General features: G+C 50.1%; 1 protein-coding gene across 7 annotated transcripts in view; it reads right to left on the bottom strand.

Moving 5' to 3' along the window:
* The window catches only part of GLG1 (golgi glycoprotein 1), a 61,573-nt gene that overhangs the window by 20,064 nt on the left and 22,784 nt on the right, over positions 1–18,725 (bottom strand). For 5 of the 7 annotated variants that reach the window (XM_021408330.1, XM_021408333.1, XM_021408334.1 and 2 more), the window contains exons 2-8: positions 16,285–16,317; positions 14,193–14,279; positions 11,912–12,127; positions 6,525–6,728; positions 5,925–5,996; positions 2,552–2,735; positions 827–1,041 (exon numbers count right to left, since the gene is read on the bottom strand). In XM_021408330.1, coding sequence (XP_021264005.1) covers positions 827–1,041; positions 2,552–2,735; positions 5,925–5,996; positions 6,525–6,728; positions 11,912–12,127; positions 14,193–14,279; positions 16,285–16,317 — 1,011 coding nt within the window. Of the gene's footprint in view, positions 1–826; positions 1,042–2,551; positions 2,736–5,924; positions 5,997–6,524; positions 6,729–11,911; positions 12,128–14,192; positions 14,280–16,284; positions 16,318–16,406; positions 16,428–16,614; positions 16,806–18,725 lie in introns of those variants that run through there. The other 2 variants (XM_021408336.1, XM_021408335.1) reach the window with 2 other exon arrangements.

The following is an 18,725-nucleotide window of genomic DNA, read 5'->3' on the forward strand; positions in this document are numbered from 1 at the left end:
AAAAAAGGCAAAAGAATCAACCTCATTTCAAAAAGGTATTTTGGAGAGGAATGAGCCTTTGCTTCAGTGGCTGCAGCTAAGCTGCCACACAGCAGCACCCTGTGCCTGCCCCCGAAGGCCGGTGCCCATCACCCAAGCTGAGCAAAATAGCAACAGTAAAACAAGTGGGAGCCTGCATGGAGATCATTCTGTGCACTTCCAGTGTTAGAGCACAGGAGGAATAGAAGGGAGAGGGAATGTTTTAAAACAGGGATGAATGGTGATGGCCTCAAGCTGCACCAGGGGAGGGTCAGGTTGGGCGTTAGGAACTATTTTTCCTCAGAAAGAGCAGCGAGGCACTGGCACAGCTGCCCAGGGAGGGGGGGAGTCACCATCCCTGGAGGTGTTCAGGAACCGTGGGGATGTGGCACTGAGGGACGTGGGCAGTGGGCACGGTGGGGGTGGGCTGGGGATCTGAGAGGTCTTTTCCAACCTTAACCATACGATGATTCTAAAACTTAACAGGTTTCCCTACACCTTACATCCAAGGACAAGGTTTCAGGGCTCAATAACTGCCGGAGTTCAAATACAACATCCAGAGCAATCCAACTCAAAATGCATCTTCTGAGGAAACAAAAAGCATTTCAAGGGCGCCGCGAGACAGCAAGTCATACTTCATCCCACGGCAATTCCACAGCCGCCTCCAGCGCTCGGTGGTGCCCAGCGGAGCCGGACTGCCTGCAGCACCATCTCTGTGGCCAGGCAGAACATCAGCAGACAAATCGCTGCCTGCCACAGCTCTGCCAACCCAGCAGCTCGGGTCTGCAGGGACACAAGAGCATCTCACCGCCTGCTGACAGTTCAGCCCCACGTTGCCCTTCTCTCCGCGCACGACTTTCATCAGGCAGTGCAGGGTGCGGCCCTTGCGGTGCAGCCCGGAGCAGTGGTGCTCGATCTCCCCGCGGCAGCTCAGGATGATTTCTGGGCTCAGGGAGAAGTCCTCCATGAGCATGCGCCGGTAATCCAGCATCTCCCCCTGGCACTCGCTGCTCACTTGCCGACCTAGGACAAGAGGAGACCGTGGTTCAGTGCTAGTGATCCTCGACCAGGATTCTCGATCTGATTTTGAAAGAACAGGGACCGTGTCCTCACGCTGCACAACACCCGTGGTGATTTACAAGCTATGTAACCAGGGAAGGACTCTGCCCGCACAGCAGGGTGAACGCCTGCTCTGAGGAAGGGTTTTTAGAGCAACAGCAAAGACCTGCTCAGGCAGGAAGCCAAAAACCAAAACTAAACACCAAGAGAGCATACCAAGCATCTAGCAAACCAACTGCAGCATAGAAATCTATCTTATAAAACCCTTCCATCTGCTATAAGCTCTTCTGTAATCCCACATAGATGGATTGTTTGGGAGTCAAAAGGAACACGATGGCTTTTGCTCTATGCCCCCCCCCCAAACCTACTCCATAGGTCTACACCACCCCACGCAAAGCAGGTCCTACGCCGCAACGCTGGCTGACAGGCAATATTACACAAACAGGTGGAGGTGTGTGGAATAGCAAGTGCTCCTCCTGGGCCGTGCTACGAGCGTGAGCCACGCTGCAGAACCTGTTCCCCTGGGAAAGCAGAAGTCAATAACTCAACAGCAGTAATTCAGGAAAGCACCTGCCCTACTGCAGGGTAAGGAAGAAAACTCTTCCCAGAACAGCACGCATTTCCACATCAATCAGAAGCGACGAGTTATTCAAACTCACAAACGCGCAGATTGCTTGCAGCGTTACAGCAGTTCTTCCCTCCGTGCCAGAGGCACTGCAGCACGCAGACCTGCCGCTGAATCATAAGCCACCAGCTGCACGCCAAGGGGAAAAACAGTTACCCAGAGCAGACCTGGAGGACACAGCGTGCCACCCGACGCATGATGGCAGTTTCACTAGGAACCTTTAACGTGGTCCTGCTGTACAGAGCTCTCCTACAACTGTGCCGGAGTCAGTGGCGTTCAGACCTCTCCAGCTCATGCTGACCTTAGTGTATACAAAGAATGTTCTCACACTCACCCTCGCTCTAGACAGCTCCTGCACCTGTTACTTAGCTTTTGTTAAGGCATTTATCCCAGCTACTGAAGTGCAGAGGAAGAACATAACTTACAAGAGGCACAGCATTGAGTGAGCGTCTCCGCCGTTCCCTGAGCGAATAAACAAGTTGCCTACTCTGTGTTTTAAACCAGCAGCACAGTTAATGCTTACTACAAAGGAGGAAAAAAAATCTGTTTGGATAAGAGCGAATAGGAGGATTTGTAATTACACATCACCGGTCCAAGTGGGGTTTGCTATTTTGCATTCTGAACTCCTTGCCAACGCAATGGAGTCGGTGTCAGAGGTTGTCTCAGCTATTCTAATCTTCAAAACCACCAACAGAAGCATGACGAGGAGGAAACCTGCCTCTGAAGCCAAGTCTGACAGAAGGTTACCTGGAGAAGGTGACCATAGATACGTGCTGGCTCGAGCGTCCAACAGAAACTTTTCAAGTCAACGCCCTAGCAAGTCGCATCTCTTGAATCAAGCCCACGTACCTCTGTGCACAGCAGACTCCAGGCACATCAGCAGGTAGGAGAGCCTGGCTTCCCGGGAGCGCGGCAGGTTCTCCACGTTGCAGCGATACTTCTTCAGGTCGCTCTTACAGGACTTGGCCAGCGAGTAGCTGACTTTGTAGTCCTGGGCAATCAGCTTCTGGCGGGTTGTCAGCGCGTCACGGCACTGCGGGAGACACCAGGATGGCAATTAGCTTCCACGAGCTCATGGCAGAGAGCAGGATCTGCTGTTAGAAGTGTTTTAGGAGAAGACCGAGGCTCTGAAATTCACGCATTTGAGCTGGGCCACAGTTCAGTTTGGTTCTTCCTACAGAAGCCATACAGCTAACAATCCACACTGAGGTCAAGAGATCAAAGGTTTCAAAGGCAGATCGCTGAGAACTGCGCGTTCACCCAGCTTCAGTGGAGGGCGACGGCTGAGTGTGTGACTCATTCTCAATAAGTGAGATCAGCTGCTGACATTTATCCCAGTGCTGGGGCATGCTCACGCCGTGCCCTCAAGCAGCAGCTCTCCCCGGTCACATCTGCAGGCAGCACGCTGTGGGTTTGTCCTGTAGCACGCCGACCAGGCGGCGGCACAGGAACGCGGTCTGAGCCCTGGGGGTGCCTTCCAGCTGGGCTACCCTCGGGGTCTGTGAACTTCTAGTCATAGAAACTCACGAGGACGTGCTGTGGCCAAACCCATTCCCTCGAAGCTCCATTCCAAAAAGGGCCTGTAAAAATACTGCTCTGCTTCCTAACTTTTGTTACGATTGCGCGAATGTTAAATCTGAGGGTAGCAGATTAATTCAAGACTACCTTGGCCCAGTTTCTCAGTTCTCAGACTACTTGAGAGGAAGGAAAACCACATGTGTGTAGGGGAGAGAACGGGCAGCAATTGCAGAACAAGGAACAGAAAAACCCTGCCGCTCTCTTCCCTTTGTTGCATCACTTCGTTGCCTTTTCTCCCCTTCCCTCCCATACCCACTCTAGAAGTCCCACTGTGAGATTATCCCACCCGCTCCTCCGTGCTCCACGCCGTGCCCAGGGCCTTGGGATCAGAGTTAAGCTGCGGGTGTACAGAGGTGTGAACTCACAGCATCCTTCATCCCCAGAGCACTGGGAGGCTGGTGCTCTGCAAATTGCACCCTCAGCACGTCCGGCTCTCCCTACCAAAGCTGCGGCTTTGTCTGACCTCTCAGCACCTAGTATTTGTACCTGAAAAGGGGCAGGCAGCTTACCAGACCCTGCAAAAACAGCCTCTCTGTACAGCCAAGAACAGGCTAAGCAAAAACAGCAGCCCATCTCAGCGGCGCGTTTGTAAAAAACGAAGCTTTGTTTCCAGCCCTCAGGGACAACTCCCTCAGTTCTGAATTCACTAATTAGAAGTAAGCTTTCACACAGCTAACGCACTGAAAGGAAAGGAAACGAGTCCCACCCCTCCGGGCCTCAGCAGCAGGCTCCTCCAGCTTCTGGAGAGGGCCTGGCAGACACCCATCCCTGTATCCTTGCAGACAGTTGGTATCATCCCATTTAAATCCATCACGATGCTCCTCAAGTCACCGAAGGCATTACTGCCTTCCCAAAACATCTACATTCATAAGCTGCAAACAAACTGCTTTCAGGATGGACTTTCCAGAACTGCTTTTATTTGCTGTTGAAAAGCACGTCCTCAGATCAGCACAAGGAAAATGCCAGTAACAACCCCGTGTCCTTCCCGCAAAACTTGCTACTTCCTGGTCAGGACTTTTGTTTCCAAGGCTTTAGAAAGTGAAACACACACAGCACCCTGGGCTGAGGCATTTGGATGCTGCATTTCTAATCCGTGCATTATGATGTACAGGAATGCCTCTTCAAGAAGGGAGACAAAGAAGCTCCAGGGAACTACATGCCAGTTTGCCTCATCTCTGTGCCTGGCAGGATCATGGAGCAGATCCTCCTGAAGGCCCTAGTGAGGCACATGGAAAATAAAGACGAGGCGATTGGTGGTAACCAACACGGCTGCACCATGGACAAGACATGTCCATGTTGTGGTCAGCGGCTCAATGTCCAAGCAGAGACCGGTGATGAGTGGCGTTCCTCAGGGATCGGTGACACTGAACATCTTTGTGGGAGATGTGGACAGTGGGATCGAGTGCACCCTCAGCAAGTTTGCAGATGACACCAAGCTGAGAGGTGCAATCGACGCACTAGAGGGAAGGGAAGCCATCCAGAGGGACCTGGACAGGCTGGAGAGGTGAGCCCATGCCAACCTCATGAAGTTCAACAAGGCCAAGTGCAAGGTCCTGCACCTGGGTCAGGGCAATCCCAAACACAGATACAGGCTGGATGGAGAATGGCTTAAGAGCAGCCCCGAGAAAGATTTGGGACTATCAATTAATGAAAGACTCAACATGAGCCAGCAATGTGTGCTTGCGGCCCAGAAGGCCAACCATATCCTGGGATGCATCAAGAGAAGCGTGACCAGCAGGTCAACGGAGGTGATTCTGCCCCTCTACTCTGCTCTCATGAGCCCCCAGCTGGAGTACTGCATCCAGTTCTGGGCCCCCAACACAAGAAGGACATGGAGCTGTTAGAGTGGGTCCAGAGGAGGGCCACAAAGATAACAGAGAGCTGGAGCACCTCCCCTGTGAGGACAGGCTGAGAGAGCTGGGGTTCTTCAGCCTGGAGAAGAGAAGGTTCCGGGGGGACCTTACAGCGGCCTTCCAGGACCTGAAGGACCTGAAGGTTCCAAGGAAGTCCCTCCCCAGGAAAGCTGGGGAGGGACTTTTCATAAGGGCAGACAGCTACAGAATGAGGGGAAATGGCTTCAAACTGCAAGACTGTAGATTTAGACTAGATATTACAAAGAAATTCTTTACTGTGAGGCTGGTGAGACACTGGAGCAGGTTGCCTGGTGAGGCTGTGAGTGCCCCCTCCCTGGAAGCACAAGACCAGGCTGGGTGGGGCTGTGAGCAACCTGGTCTAGAGGGAGGTGTCCCTACCCATAGCAGGGGGGTTGGAACTAGATGATCTTAAAGGTCCCAACCCAAACCATTCTACGATATATCCAAGCTGACGCCCAGCATGAGGCCACTTCTACTTGCAAGACAGTCGCAACACAACCGCTCCAGCTCCAAGTCTGCCTTCCCAAATTACCCACCCAAAAGCTTTGATTTCTTTAAACCCTTTAACTTTAAAGGCTGTTATTTGAACGCAATTAATCCAAGCTATCAGCACGTAGCTGGAAACAAGCAAATCTGTTACAGCGGTCGGCTACCCGAGCACATAAATGACAGATTTTCCTCAGCGCTGGAAAAGAATGAGGCAGCCTGGACTGATGAACGACCCGATGACTTCTGCATTAAGGATTCCTCTCACCGAGGCAGATACTCACCTTCTCACTCATTGATTCTTCAAACTTGTGATTAAAGAGGCACTTGTAAACTCGGCCTTCCCCAGCCTGAGTCTGTGAAGCAGAACAGCAACATTTGCCATTAAAGATAAGACGCCTAACGCTTAACAAGAAGGCTAAACTACACCAGACGGGATTTCATTTTTAAACTAGAAATATATTAAAGTTAATATTTCAAACAACAGCGATAGCTTCCGTACTACAGTTTGTATTTTTTTTTACATCTGGTCACATTCAGCAAGTGGCCCATCAGCAGATAAAAGCCAATACAAACTGAACACGCTTACCTTTGCCTCCTCCTCCCCATTTGAGTGGCTCCACTCCCTTTCACACCAGCTGACACCCACTCAACCATGTAAGCCAATTCAGACCATTAATCCACTAAAAATGATACCTTTTTGTTGGGTGAGTGAATGCAATACCACATTCACTGCAAAGTGACAGCTACAAGGTGCCCGTTTTCAGTATTACACGGTCTTGGGCTCCACTCTACCATTCCATTCCCCTTCCCAATGTGGCTTTGTATTTTTTTTTTTTTTAAATAGGTTACTGCAGAAAGGAAGGCAGGAGGACACTACTCACATTCTCACAAAACCGCTCCCTGTCGTCTCGGCAAGCAAAGTAGAGGTGGCGGTCCAAGTGGAAATCATCCGAAGAGAGCTCCGCTACGCGAAGAATCGCCTTCTTACACTGATCAGAAACCTGAACCCGAGGATCGTTCTCCTCCGCCTCTTTAACCAGGCCTTTTTCCAGGCATGCCACCACCTCGCCTTGGGAGTGGGCGTCCTGCACGAAAAGAGCAAGAGAGCATTCGTGTCACGGCACTTACGCAAGGAAGCGGCCCATGGCTCTGTGAAATTAAGCAACGAAATCACGTACAGGCCAACTTCAGAAGTTCAGCGTTAACCACACTGAGGTGAGGCATCAGTTAACACCTGCACTACCACACGCTTTACACATCACCATCCTGATGGTCACCTTGCTACTAACCCCTCCGGTGCTCCAGGTTTGTTTTCATGTGCCCTAATGAGATTATCACTACTTAGTCACGCTGCTCAGAGCAGTTTACCAAAACAGCCGAATTATTTTTCATCCGACATAGCTCTCTTCGCACCATGGCAACGGCAAGCAGCGGCATCACACTAAGAACATACTTGAGGGAGAGAAAAACCCGAGTTTCTCCACGCCGAGACAAGCCTTCACTTTGGGTGGTGATCATTAGCGATGCTAAACGGGCCACAAAGGAACTCTGACCAAATGTAGGCTTCTCTATGCTAATCCCTCTGCAAAGGGAATTAAAATACTGAATGTGCTCAGCAGCAGATGAAGTCTGAGACAAAGCAGCCCTGGCCCAGCACCACAACCCCCTGTCCCACAAGCCCGATGGGGCCGGGGGCTGCGACTGGTGACTGCAAATAGAGAGCTGTGCTTTGTGTGAGGGCCCAGAGGAGGCAGGACAGAGCTGACCAAAGCTCCATTCCCCTTTTGCTACGTTTCCTGCGTGTTTAAGAGAGAGAATCCCACGCTCACGCCTTCACAGCAGGTCCAGCTCCTCCAGAAACAAGAATGATTCTTGAGCTGATCTCTCCAGGCCTCCTATCAACCGTGTTCCTTAACATAAGCTGGTCTGCTGTCAGAGGACATGGCTACTGAACTGGTGTCAGGCTGCTGAGGGATACAAGGCAGGAATGCTTGCATGCACCTGAGTCACCAAACCCAGCACTTGCGGTAACCAGTCAGGAGCCATCCCCTTCAGCTCCCACCATTGCATCAGCCCCGCTGTTGCTGTGGTGGCAGCACCAGGAAGGGAACAGTCTCCATAAGCACAACTAGCACTACTCAAAGCCGTGCAGCTTCCTGTGCTGACGCTCCTGGTTCAGTTCTGCCACACCACGAGTGCACGCAGGATCTGCTGGTTAAAAGCCATAAACAAAACCCAGCTGTATCATCAGTGTAAGACCTAAAAGTTCCTTTCTCTTTAAAAAAATAAAAGCAGGAAACCCCCAAACCACACTGCAAACGCCCTGGTGTTTGTTTGCTTTCTCCTCTGAGTGGGAACTGGCCAACCTCCATGCAGGCCAGGTGCTGGCACCTCTCAAGGAATCTGCTTATTTGTCAACAGCCACTTTAGGACTGACCTAACAGGAACCCGAGGAAAACTAGTTATAGGGTACACTTACCATGCTCCTTAAAATTGCCATTTAGCCACAGCCACGCCAAACACCAGCCCTTATTCCCCAAAGCCCTGTGGTCAGACAGGGGCAGTAATTACAAATGGGCACCGGGAAATGATGGAGAACAGCTGTTGGAAGCTGCTACAGCAGCATTATGCTTCAGCTGGGAGGTACAGAGGCCGCCATGCCCCCTGTTCATCTGCAGCATCCCCGAGCAAGCCAGCAGGAAGACACAAGGCAAGATGCTTCAGCTGGGAAGGACAGGAGCTTCCAGCTTTCTTCCAGTGTGTCCAACAGATACCTATTTTTAACCACCTAGAGGAAAGCTGATTTGTAGATGCAGGATACTGAATGTTGCATTTCGGGTACATGATAAGCAATGACCTTACAAACAGTTTTTGGTTTTGGAGATCTTGCAGTGCTGGCTACCCTGTACTAGAGCAACTTTAAAACACACCAGACTTTGAATAGAAGCACAGACAAATCAGCACAGCCAGCTCTCGCAAGATGCAGTCCTCCCCTTTGTGTGCCTTCCTGGAGCGCTCCTGAGCCCACCTGGAACTGTCTGGGAGATGCATTAAACTCACCTGGGTTCATTTTCAGGCAGAGCCGAGCCCTGAGCACTTGTGCTGACTTTTGTCACCACAATCCCTTTGAGATGCAGCTAAAGCAGCTCCTGACTGTTTCTTCAGAAGTGCACAAAGGCAGCCGTGCTGCTGCTCAAGGAAAGAACACAGGCAGGACTTAAAAAGGAGCTTTGGAGAAGCCTCGGCTTAATCGCTCGTTTTAAAGACACAAAGAAGCAACTTGATTTTCAAAGCTTGATTGAGGTTAATGCTAAATGCCCAGCCCAACTGGATGTAGCCAAGCACAGAGCATGGTGAAGGACTGCCAGCTGATGGCACCTCTGCTGTGAATCCACAAGGCATAAGAGAAACCCAAGCAGGATCTACGTTTGTTGAAGTGCATTACAGCTTCTCCAGTTTTACAAGGCTTTAATTATTGGCCAACGCATCCTGTAATTAACACTGCACCACCTGATAGTGGCAGAGGTTAAAGACACGTGGCAATCATCTCACCTGGGGTGCCTCGAAGCTCCACAGCACCTTACGAAAGGATGTATTTAGATCACAGAGGATGCAGACAGCTTCCCAGCACTGCACCAAAGCCAACATCAGCACCACGCTTTGAGACACTTTAACTCTTCAGAGCAAGATTCAACCTCTGGGCGCCTGGCTTCAGGCCAAGACAGAATCCCAAAACCTTCACTTCTTACTACTCACTTTCTGATTCCCCCCCCCCAGTATAGCTCAGGCTCTGCCACTCTTGTTTGCTTTACTGTCATTTCCAGAAGCTCCTCTCGACAGACTTCACTCTGCCTGGGATGGGTCACACCTTCACACCACTGCTGTTCCAGCTGCAGACAGGGAGAGAAGCTAAAAGACTAAAGGAAGACAGAGAGCAACTGTGTTCAAAGCACGCAGGGAGGGGAAAGTTGCAAACAATGGTCTCCCAGCACGTCTGTTTTGGGAATGCGAAAAATACTATTATGTGGTGAACTACCACGATGGCTGTGCAACTTACACTAAAGTTGCCCTCGTTATGGGTAATAATCAGTTCCACCTTGGACATCCAGGCTAAACCCAAAGCAGCTCCAGTGCAGCAATCCACCACCCATCAATTTGCTACAAGTGCACCTATTACTGGGACCAGGAGAGCAGCGAGCCCATTCTGAAAGGCAGCTCAAGAAGAAAAGCTCCGTTACAATTACTAATTTCAATTTCAAATTAGATCTCTATTGCACGAAGACAAAGCAAGCTCTAAAGGCCAGGAGACCACAACTGCTGTAAAGCACAACAGCCAACTGGAAAGGTGACTGAAACTGCTACGACATATTTCTCCACCAACTGGAGAAAAAGAAACACAGAAGAGACTTATTACAAAACTGAATGCTTTCAAATGACACATCCACCACCTTTCTGCTGTACACAGACTGAGACTTCCAAGCTGCTCTTTATCGCTCTTGCAGAAGAGGAAGCCAACGAGAAACGTGGAAGAGAAAGCCCAGAAAGCACTGCATCAGGAACAACAAAACCAGCAGGAACAGAATTCAATGAGGAAGAAACAAGGGAGCTAGAACAAAGAAAGGAAGCATGAGAAAGGCGAACTCTTGGCTGGCAGAAGGGCTTCAGGAGGCAACGCAATTCCCCAATACCTACAAGTGCCTTTTACAGGTAAAGAAGGCAGTTTATCCCTGTTACCACGATGAAGCTAACAGAGACAGCACTGCAACCTGCCAGCAGCCTGCTGTGCGTGCAGCAGTGGCCAGCAGTGCTCATCTCCATAAAAACAAGATGCATCTGTGCCCCATCTCCGTCCTCAGGTGTCCAGACCCCATTTATCGCATTCACAGCGCTGCTCAGCCACACAAAAGGCTAATGACTATCCCTCTACAGCCAACTCTCAGAAGCTACAGCATGGAAACAAAACCTGAACCGGCATCTGATGGGAGTAAATGAGATGAGATTTCTCCAAAGCAGAAATGGGATGGAACAGAACATCAACAAAAGAAACACTTGCACAGCCATTTATAGCTGTTCCCAGAGCAGTGCAAAATACTTCAATTGCTCTGAGTGCCAAAGATGACAGCGTAACAAAAGAAATTATATGACAGGCTGCCACGATTTCACAAACCGAGGCATAATATTCTGGGTTGGGTACCAAGAAAGTGAGGAACATGCATAGAAGTGTCCCCCCGGCAGCTGCCTTGTGCCCAGGGCCACCCAGGAGCTGGCTCTGCTCCAGCCAGAGAAAACAGTGCGACCTGTCAGTGCCCTGAGGGCTGAGATCAGACAAGGGGCAGCAGTCCCCATGGGGCTGCCAAGTTACACACAGGAGCCGACCAGCACTGCGTGCCCTTCTACCGTGCGATCTGGCACGCTCAGGAAATCCATCGAGATTCTCTTCCTCAGTCAGATCCCTCCAACCACGGCTATTTTAATTGAAACTGATTTTAATTTGGTCACGCCACGGGTGACAGGCGGACCTGGCAGCCAGGGCTCCTGTATGACACTCCTCATTCCACACTGCCTGTTAAAAGCAGCTTCTCATTTCATGAGACCCTTCAGCCCAGGATGAGAAGGCAGCACTTATTTCACGGACAGAACCAATTACTCAGCTGCTACCAGGCTGAGCCCGTGGTGCCTGCGAGTTCCTCCCACTTCTAGGGCCACTTTCTTCTTGAAAACAAGCACTGAATTTTGTGCTTTCTGCTGCTCAGATGGGTCACCTGGAATACAGCAGGACTTGCAGTTAGCACCCTACGGATGTGAAGCACACGTCTTGGCCAAGAAAGACTACTTACAACTAAGCATCCAATTGTTTTCTTGTTCTTGGTGTTTATTTTCCTTCTTTTACAGAGAAAAGCGTGTCATAGTAACATCTTTTTACCTTCTCATTAATAGCTCACAAGCTAATTTTATCCCTAAACATAAAAACTTACCATAAAACAACACTCCCTCATGCAGCACTACATACCTGCTGCATCACTCATGTAGGGAGGGAGAGACAGCACCAATGGTGATAACCTCACACCTAGCAACCACAAACAGTTCTCTGCATCAACCCCCACCCCAGTTCTGCACAGCCAAGGCCAGTGCAGTGTTACTGTCAGTGTTTCTACAGTGTGACACCGGGTACTAAGGGCTGTTCTATCATCTTCTTTTGGGGTGGACAGGGGAAGAGGAAGCGAACCAATAAGAAGTCCCCATCCCCTCTATCAGTATCTCTGGGTACCTTTTCTCCGGGTCGAATGCTGCCGCATTTCAGGAGATTGATGTCAGCCTTGCAGTCATCCATGAAGCCGCAGATCAGCCGGTAATCGCTGAAGATAATGGCCGTCATCTTCGTGATGTACTGATGGCACTGGTACTCCGTGATGTTGCCTCTGTGATCCACCAGACATGACACCAAGAAGCCTTTGCCAACGGGTTCGTCCGCGCACTCCTTGATCTGATAAAAATAAAAATCCGTAATAATAAAAATACAGCGGCTGCGGCATCTGGAGAAAGCAAACGCAGTGACCTTGAGGGCTGGAAGCCCTCTTGCTCAATAACCATCTTTCATAATAATTGCGCTGAATCCCTGCAATCAAGTGCATTTGTAGGAAAAATTATAGTTTGACAACCTTTATTTAGAAAATAGAGCCTATCACAGCATCACTAAATCACACTTGGACCCACACGAGCCACTCGACCCCCCGTCCAACGCGGCATTTTGGCTGGAAGCGAGACCGATCCAAAAGCCAACACAATATTTATGGAAGCGCTTATCACTTGCTGGAAGCTGCAAATATCACTGCGGAGGAAAACTCGCACCAAACTCGTTTTTAATCAGGCTCAGAGGAACCGACCGTTGGTACTGAAGCATTTTACGCAGCGGGCTGAAGGAAAATACATAAAAAAAAATCACTGCTGACAAAAACTGAAAGCCATGCAGAGATTGGGAGGGCAGCGTACGTGAAGAGACAGGTCCCCAAATTAAATCCCAGCCTGCACTGCTCGGGCAGGCCACAACGTCACCTCTCGAAGCTGAGGATGCAGGCAGCTCTGATAGCTGCTTTCCAAAGAAAGGGGAAAACGTGGCTGCTCACCAGCACTCCTTATGCAAAGCTTCACTGCAGGCAGGGAGCGAGCAAGCCTGCTTCAAGAGCTGCATCTTCAGTTTGGGAGCCACGAGCCAAACCAGGGCACAGCGCTGGAACCGGCCCTGATTCACATTACTGCTTAATAAAGCAATGCTAGGAATCACAGCTCAGCCACACAACAACACCACGCTTACCTGTCAGTGAAAGACAAATGGGCCAGCACTGTGCTAGCAGTATATACCAACTGCATGCGTTAGGCTTCTGCAGGAACACCATTAAAACTCGTGGAATTGTTTATGCACCTGCCTCAATATCAGATAGCAAGAGACCAAGCACCATTATTGCTATTTATCCGGCTTGTTTCTGTCTTTAAATGAAAACCACTCACCAAATGGTGAAATAGCAGCAATTCACGCCGCTCACCACAACTTCAGCACAACGCTGGCGGGGATGCATTTAGCACAGCTCAAGTTCTGTGCTTTCCCTGCTGCTTTTAGACATCACGTCCCAGATTTAGAGGGCATCATTTACAACAACGCCAGATTGTCACTGTACAGAAGTGGTAATTACACAGACTGTTAAAAGAGCATTTACAAGAACGCCTTGGTAAAAATCCTGCAGCAGCTACGTGACATAAAACAGGGGGGTGGGGGGGGCAGGAACATCCTTCCATGACTGCAAGAAGTGGAATTCAATAGCTTTGGCAGTGTTTGCTTTTGGGACCAACCGAACTCCGAACAATGCAAACCTTCAATACAAGCTGCTCTCCTTCCACTCTCCACCTCCCAGAATTCTTGTACTAGCCACATTCCTTGATCCCTCCTCACACCGAGTGATGCTTTCCCACTAGTGCTATTCTTACCCAGCTCAGCTCTTGCTAAGAGAAGGAGCAGAACCCTAAGGAGACAGCAATCCTTCACTTACACCATGAACTCCCCAGGTTGTGGGGCCAGGCTCCTGCTGATACTCCCTGTTAACTGAAAGCCAGCTCCTGCTGCTACTCCAGGCTAACTGAAAACTTCATAAAGAAAGGGGAACGATGCAGGTGCCCACCAAGCACAAGGAGACATGGGGAAACCACTGCTTGCCTGCTCAGCACTGAGACACTCCTGCCTAACGAGCAGACCAGCACCACTGAAAGTCCGTCCTACAGAAAATAACCATACAAACGGGGGCTGCAGACAATCTGCTATTCACGCAGCTGGCTTCAGGAAAACCTGTTCTAAGGGCCACAAAGGAGCCACTATCTAGAGCAAACAATGTTTAAAAACACGTTTTGGCAGAGGGCAGGCAGGTACTCCCGCTCAGTCAGACGCCTGCAGAGGAGTGTGCAGCCACAGGGCTTAACCCAGAACGTTACTGGCACAAGGTTCTCCATCACAAGGAGACGAGAACATCTCAGTGCCACGACAGCAGTTTGCACTGCCTTACCTCTGCGATGGTGGACTTGCAGACTTCTCTGGCCACGGACTCGAACTTGGGATCTGTAGTCAGGTTCAGCTTGTAGTTCCACAGGAGCTAGAGAGAGCACGTGTAGAAAGAAGGTTTAAGAGCTTCCCATGGAGGAACTGCTGCTTCACTTCAGGAGATAATCAGACATCAACATTCCAGATCGGTATCATCATCCCTCTACAGCACAACAATCAATGCAAAGTCTCCTTGACAACATCTTTGTCTCTTCATTTCTGCAGCACATTTCTTATCTTGAACAAACTCAGACTGCCAGAAATCTCTCTGTAAGGTCACGAGCTGACTCACTGAAAGGAAATACAGCTAATGAAGACATCCAAAAGGGAAAAAAACAATGAGAGCTCTAAGATCCTACCTGCTGCCTATTTAGCTACACGCTTCCATGTCATGGCTCATCTGCCTGACACAAACAATTTAAAGTCCTCAATACAGGCAGATTTGATGCTGAACACCTAACTAAAGCCTCGCAAAAAAGGATGGAGACTGCATCCAGGCCCTTACTCATTCCCCTCCGAAGGGCTGCACCCAGACAGCTTTCTGGATGCAAACATCCTTCAGATCTACAGGTTCTCTTTTGCTGAGCAGACTCATCCATCAGAAGCCGGGCTGCAAAACACCACAGTCAGGGTGGTAGGAGCCAGCCATGAGCTCATGCAGAGCCCGGATGCGCTGGGTGACCCTGCAAGAATCAATCATGAGCAAGTTACACTCTGTGGATGGATCCCAGCCTCAGCTTTCCTCCTGAGGCACCACAAAGTGAAAATAAAGGGTAAGAAGGCAAAACCTCGGCAAATTAATAGCCAGAGATGTTGCCTGAGAGGAGCGCTATCAGCTCATTTGTTTTTCCCTAGAAATTTATGTTGTGTTTAAACAGAGATTAAACAGCTTTAAGAATTCATTTCTAATGCTCTGCCTGCACGATGGGAGCCAAATGAATATCAAAATGCTCAAACTTTGTCAAACTTCTATTCTGAAACCCCAGTTGTACGCAAAGCGCTGAGAAAACAGGGAAATGTGTTCAGATAGAAGGAGAGCAGCTCTGCACCATCTCTGAGACGGCGGAAGCACACACAGAGCTAAAAATGTTCCATTTTCACACCTCCTAGCACGGTTCCGTAGTGGTGAAAAGTTAAAAAGAGATTCCAGCGTATTTCGGTTGTCCTCGCAAAGAGCACGGAGCATCTCCCAGCCAGGATCAGAAGGACAAGAATGAGGGGTAAGAGCAGAAAAATGCACTTGCAAACCTCAGAGGGCCTCGGCATAAGATCTCTCCAAGGAAACTGCCCCACGGGCAGAAGAGAGCTTCCACCTGTGGCTTAGAAACACAGATTTCAAACCTCAACCATGTCTTCCCAGGAGAGGATCAGCAGCTGTAAAACCAAAGCCACCAACTCTGCTGGGAATGCCCAGATGGACAGCATGGCCAAGGTTTGTTTTTGCATCTATCACTAATAAACCAAATTAAGGCAGAGCCTTTTTGAGAAGCCTTTTTTTTTTTTTTTTTTTACCCCCCAGAGTCAGCTTGACAGTCTGAAACCTGGCTAACAGTTTGCTCAGTTAAACACAGCACTGCGAGGAAATCTGTTCCCAAACTAGCCGAGCGGTTCAAGCTGCCTCGAAATATCACACCCCCATGGCATTCTGCAAGCAAGCTGAAGAATTTAGCAGCTGTGAAAGCAACACAGAAGGCTTCAACAGCCGAAACGAGAGTTTAAATCCAGTACTGCTCACGTCTCTCCCAGAAGGAGCACAACACATTGCTCCCAGTAACGCACAGGAACAGGAACCACCCCCCAACTGCAAACCAGGAAAGGTATCTGCTGTCTTCCTCTGATACAGAAGTTTATAGCATTCCCTTCTGAAGTTTCCAGTAAGAACATACTGGCTGCTCTCGGTTAGAGAAGTGGTGTTGTGCTCCTCCTGCACAGCCCAGCAACTCAAGTGCACCCTAATTAACGCCGTCTGCAAACTCTACACAAAGTACCTCGGGCTGAAAGGGATGTGAGCTGCAAAGGGCCCAGTTAGAGGCAGAAGAAAACAAAGCAATACTTACGTGGTTGCAGTCTGAAGAGATTTCGTTGTCTGGCTGAAAGGAGATTAAAAAAAAAAAAAAGAAGCGTCAGTTCACGACTGCATCGAGCACACAGAAGAACACAAAGGTAGAAATGAACACACTGCCATCTGAAAAATTGACACAACGGGAAATGTTAAAAAGCTGCACAGTAAGGTGACGGCATCCCAGCATCTGGAAGGCACCAGGTACTCCAGGAACCCTATGGGATGGAAGTGGCACGACGGCAGCGCTGAGGGAGATGCCACCAAACCACTGATGGGCACGTTCAGGTCTGGCCCTATTGCCCCAACCAATAAAGCCAAACAGCACCTGTGGGAAATCACAGACTGACACTGACTGAAGGACTCAAAGGAACACCAGCTCTAACACAAAAGCACCGGCCAACAAGCAACCCAGACTCAGCAGGCCCTGCTCGCCAACGGCCCGGCCGCACAAAGCCGGGACGCTCGTGCCATCGCCGGTTTGGAGAGCACCAAGCGGTCTATGGGAAAAAGGGAGCACGGGAAAGGCTTCCAAGCCTGTAATTACACTCGTTACCAACCAACGTGCTGCTGCTCTGAATAGCAGGAAGTGGCAGAAGTTACCTTGCCAGCCAGAATTCCAAACAAAGAACCTACCCTGAAGGCCTGCAGCACTTCATTACGGCTTGAGCAGACCACCGCCACCTAATGCCATCTCTCCAAAGTCAGCATCAGTTTGAAAATGAGCCTTTAAAAAGCCTTGATATCCTGACCGATGCCCGCCCAGGGTCCTCAGACTGCAGAGCTGGTTCTCGCAACTGCAACACTATGAGAAAATCCGGGCGGCACCACCTGGAAGCAGCAGCTCTAACTTTCTGCACACACCCTACCCACTCAGCAAGAAGGAAGTTTCAGACTAGAGCCAACTTCAGAAGCAGACAATGCCCTCGATGGATGGTGCGGCTTCAGTCCATAGGTTTCTTTGCAACGTTATATGCATTAGCACTATAGTTACCCTATAGTGGAGGGACATACCTAACAACAGCCCAGCAGGAGAACCTAGAGGGGCCGGGGAGCACTTCCCAAAGCACCCCTTGGCTGCCCCAGTTACTCGGGCATCCTGCAGCCTCGTTAGCTTAGCTTCACTTCCATCAAAGATTAACACCCAGTGTGGTTTTCATGGAGAGATGAGCCCAAGCAGATAACAGACTGGTTCGCACTGGCTTGCGAAGTTTAGGCAAGCTTTTCTGGAAATACAGGACATTTGAATGCTGTGCATTAAAAATACCCGTCTCCCTTCATGCTGAGCAATCAAGCCCTGCTCTTCTGAGAAAGGTCATGAAGTTACACAAGAAATAACGCAGCTCTGGCACTGCATACATTCACAGTTCAGCAGCTAAGCTTGCAGAAGCGAGCGATGCAGCCACCAATGCTTGACATGGAACAAAATGACCCCTGACCCAGCTGCTCCTCACCTCCCACCACTGTGAGTGCGCGAGGGGCAGCACCAACTGCTTCTCCCCACCAAAAAGTGGCAAAAGGGAGAGAAAAAAGTATTTTTACTTTTTGCATCCCATCCACTGAAGGGCTGAATTTTTGAAGAAGGGCAATCTCCGCAACAGTGCTGCCTTTCTGAGGAGGCTGCATCCACCCAAGACATTCACCCCAAAGAAAGCAGTTTCAGAGAAACACGCTCATGTAGGAAGTGAGAACCATGGAAGAAAATGGAAAGCTAAGTCTTGAACTCACTAAGAAAAGCTGAGGAGCAAGAAGAGCTGCTCTGTGCCATTGCCAGGCTGCAAACCTGATAAGCAGTGCAGAAGAGGCACAGGGCAGCGGGAATACCTGGCACTGCACCGCAGTTGGACCCTAGGGAATGGAGGACGCTGCGCCAATTGGCGACTGAGAGCTCCTCCTAACATCTAACCCCAAGGATCTAAACCCAGTTCACACCACCGGATTTTGGTGAGCAAGGTAAGAATCCCAGTAGGCTACCAAGGATGAAGCCTCTCATCCCCCAGTCTGTCTGTACAGCCAGGGCTGCCCCTTCCCAGGTGCAGAATCCAGCACTGTTCATTAAACTCCACGTGGCTGCTGATTGCTCAGCTCTGATTTGTCTGGGTCTCTCTGCAAAGCCTCTCCACCCTCCACGGAGTCAACAGCTCCTTCCAATTCAGCATCCTTGGTGATGGAAAGCTATTGACCGTGGGCAGCCTTCAGGCACCGGGGACAACCTGGGACCGGCCCAAGCGAGAGCCAACAAGAACCAGCACGCAGCGAAGCAACAAAACAAAAAGGCAATTTGCTTGCAGTGGGTGTTCTCTGCCTATGCTCTGGAATGGATTGTGCAAAGATCAGAAGGTCCATTAGGAAAGGATGTCAATTAGAGCAGCCACCTCCCCATGACAGCGGCCAGATCAGGCCAGGCTGGGGGCCCTGCTCAGCACGCTGTCATGTGCA

The sequence above is a fragment of the Numida meleagris genome, chromosome 10, assembly GCF_002078875.1.
Source record: "Numida meleagris isolate 19003 breed g44 Domestic line chromosome 10, NumMel1.0, whole genome shotgun sequence".
Lineage (NCBI taxonomy): Eukaryota > Metazoa > Chordata > Aves > Galliformes > Numididae > Numida > Numida meleagris.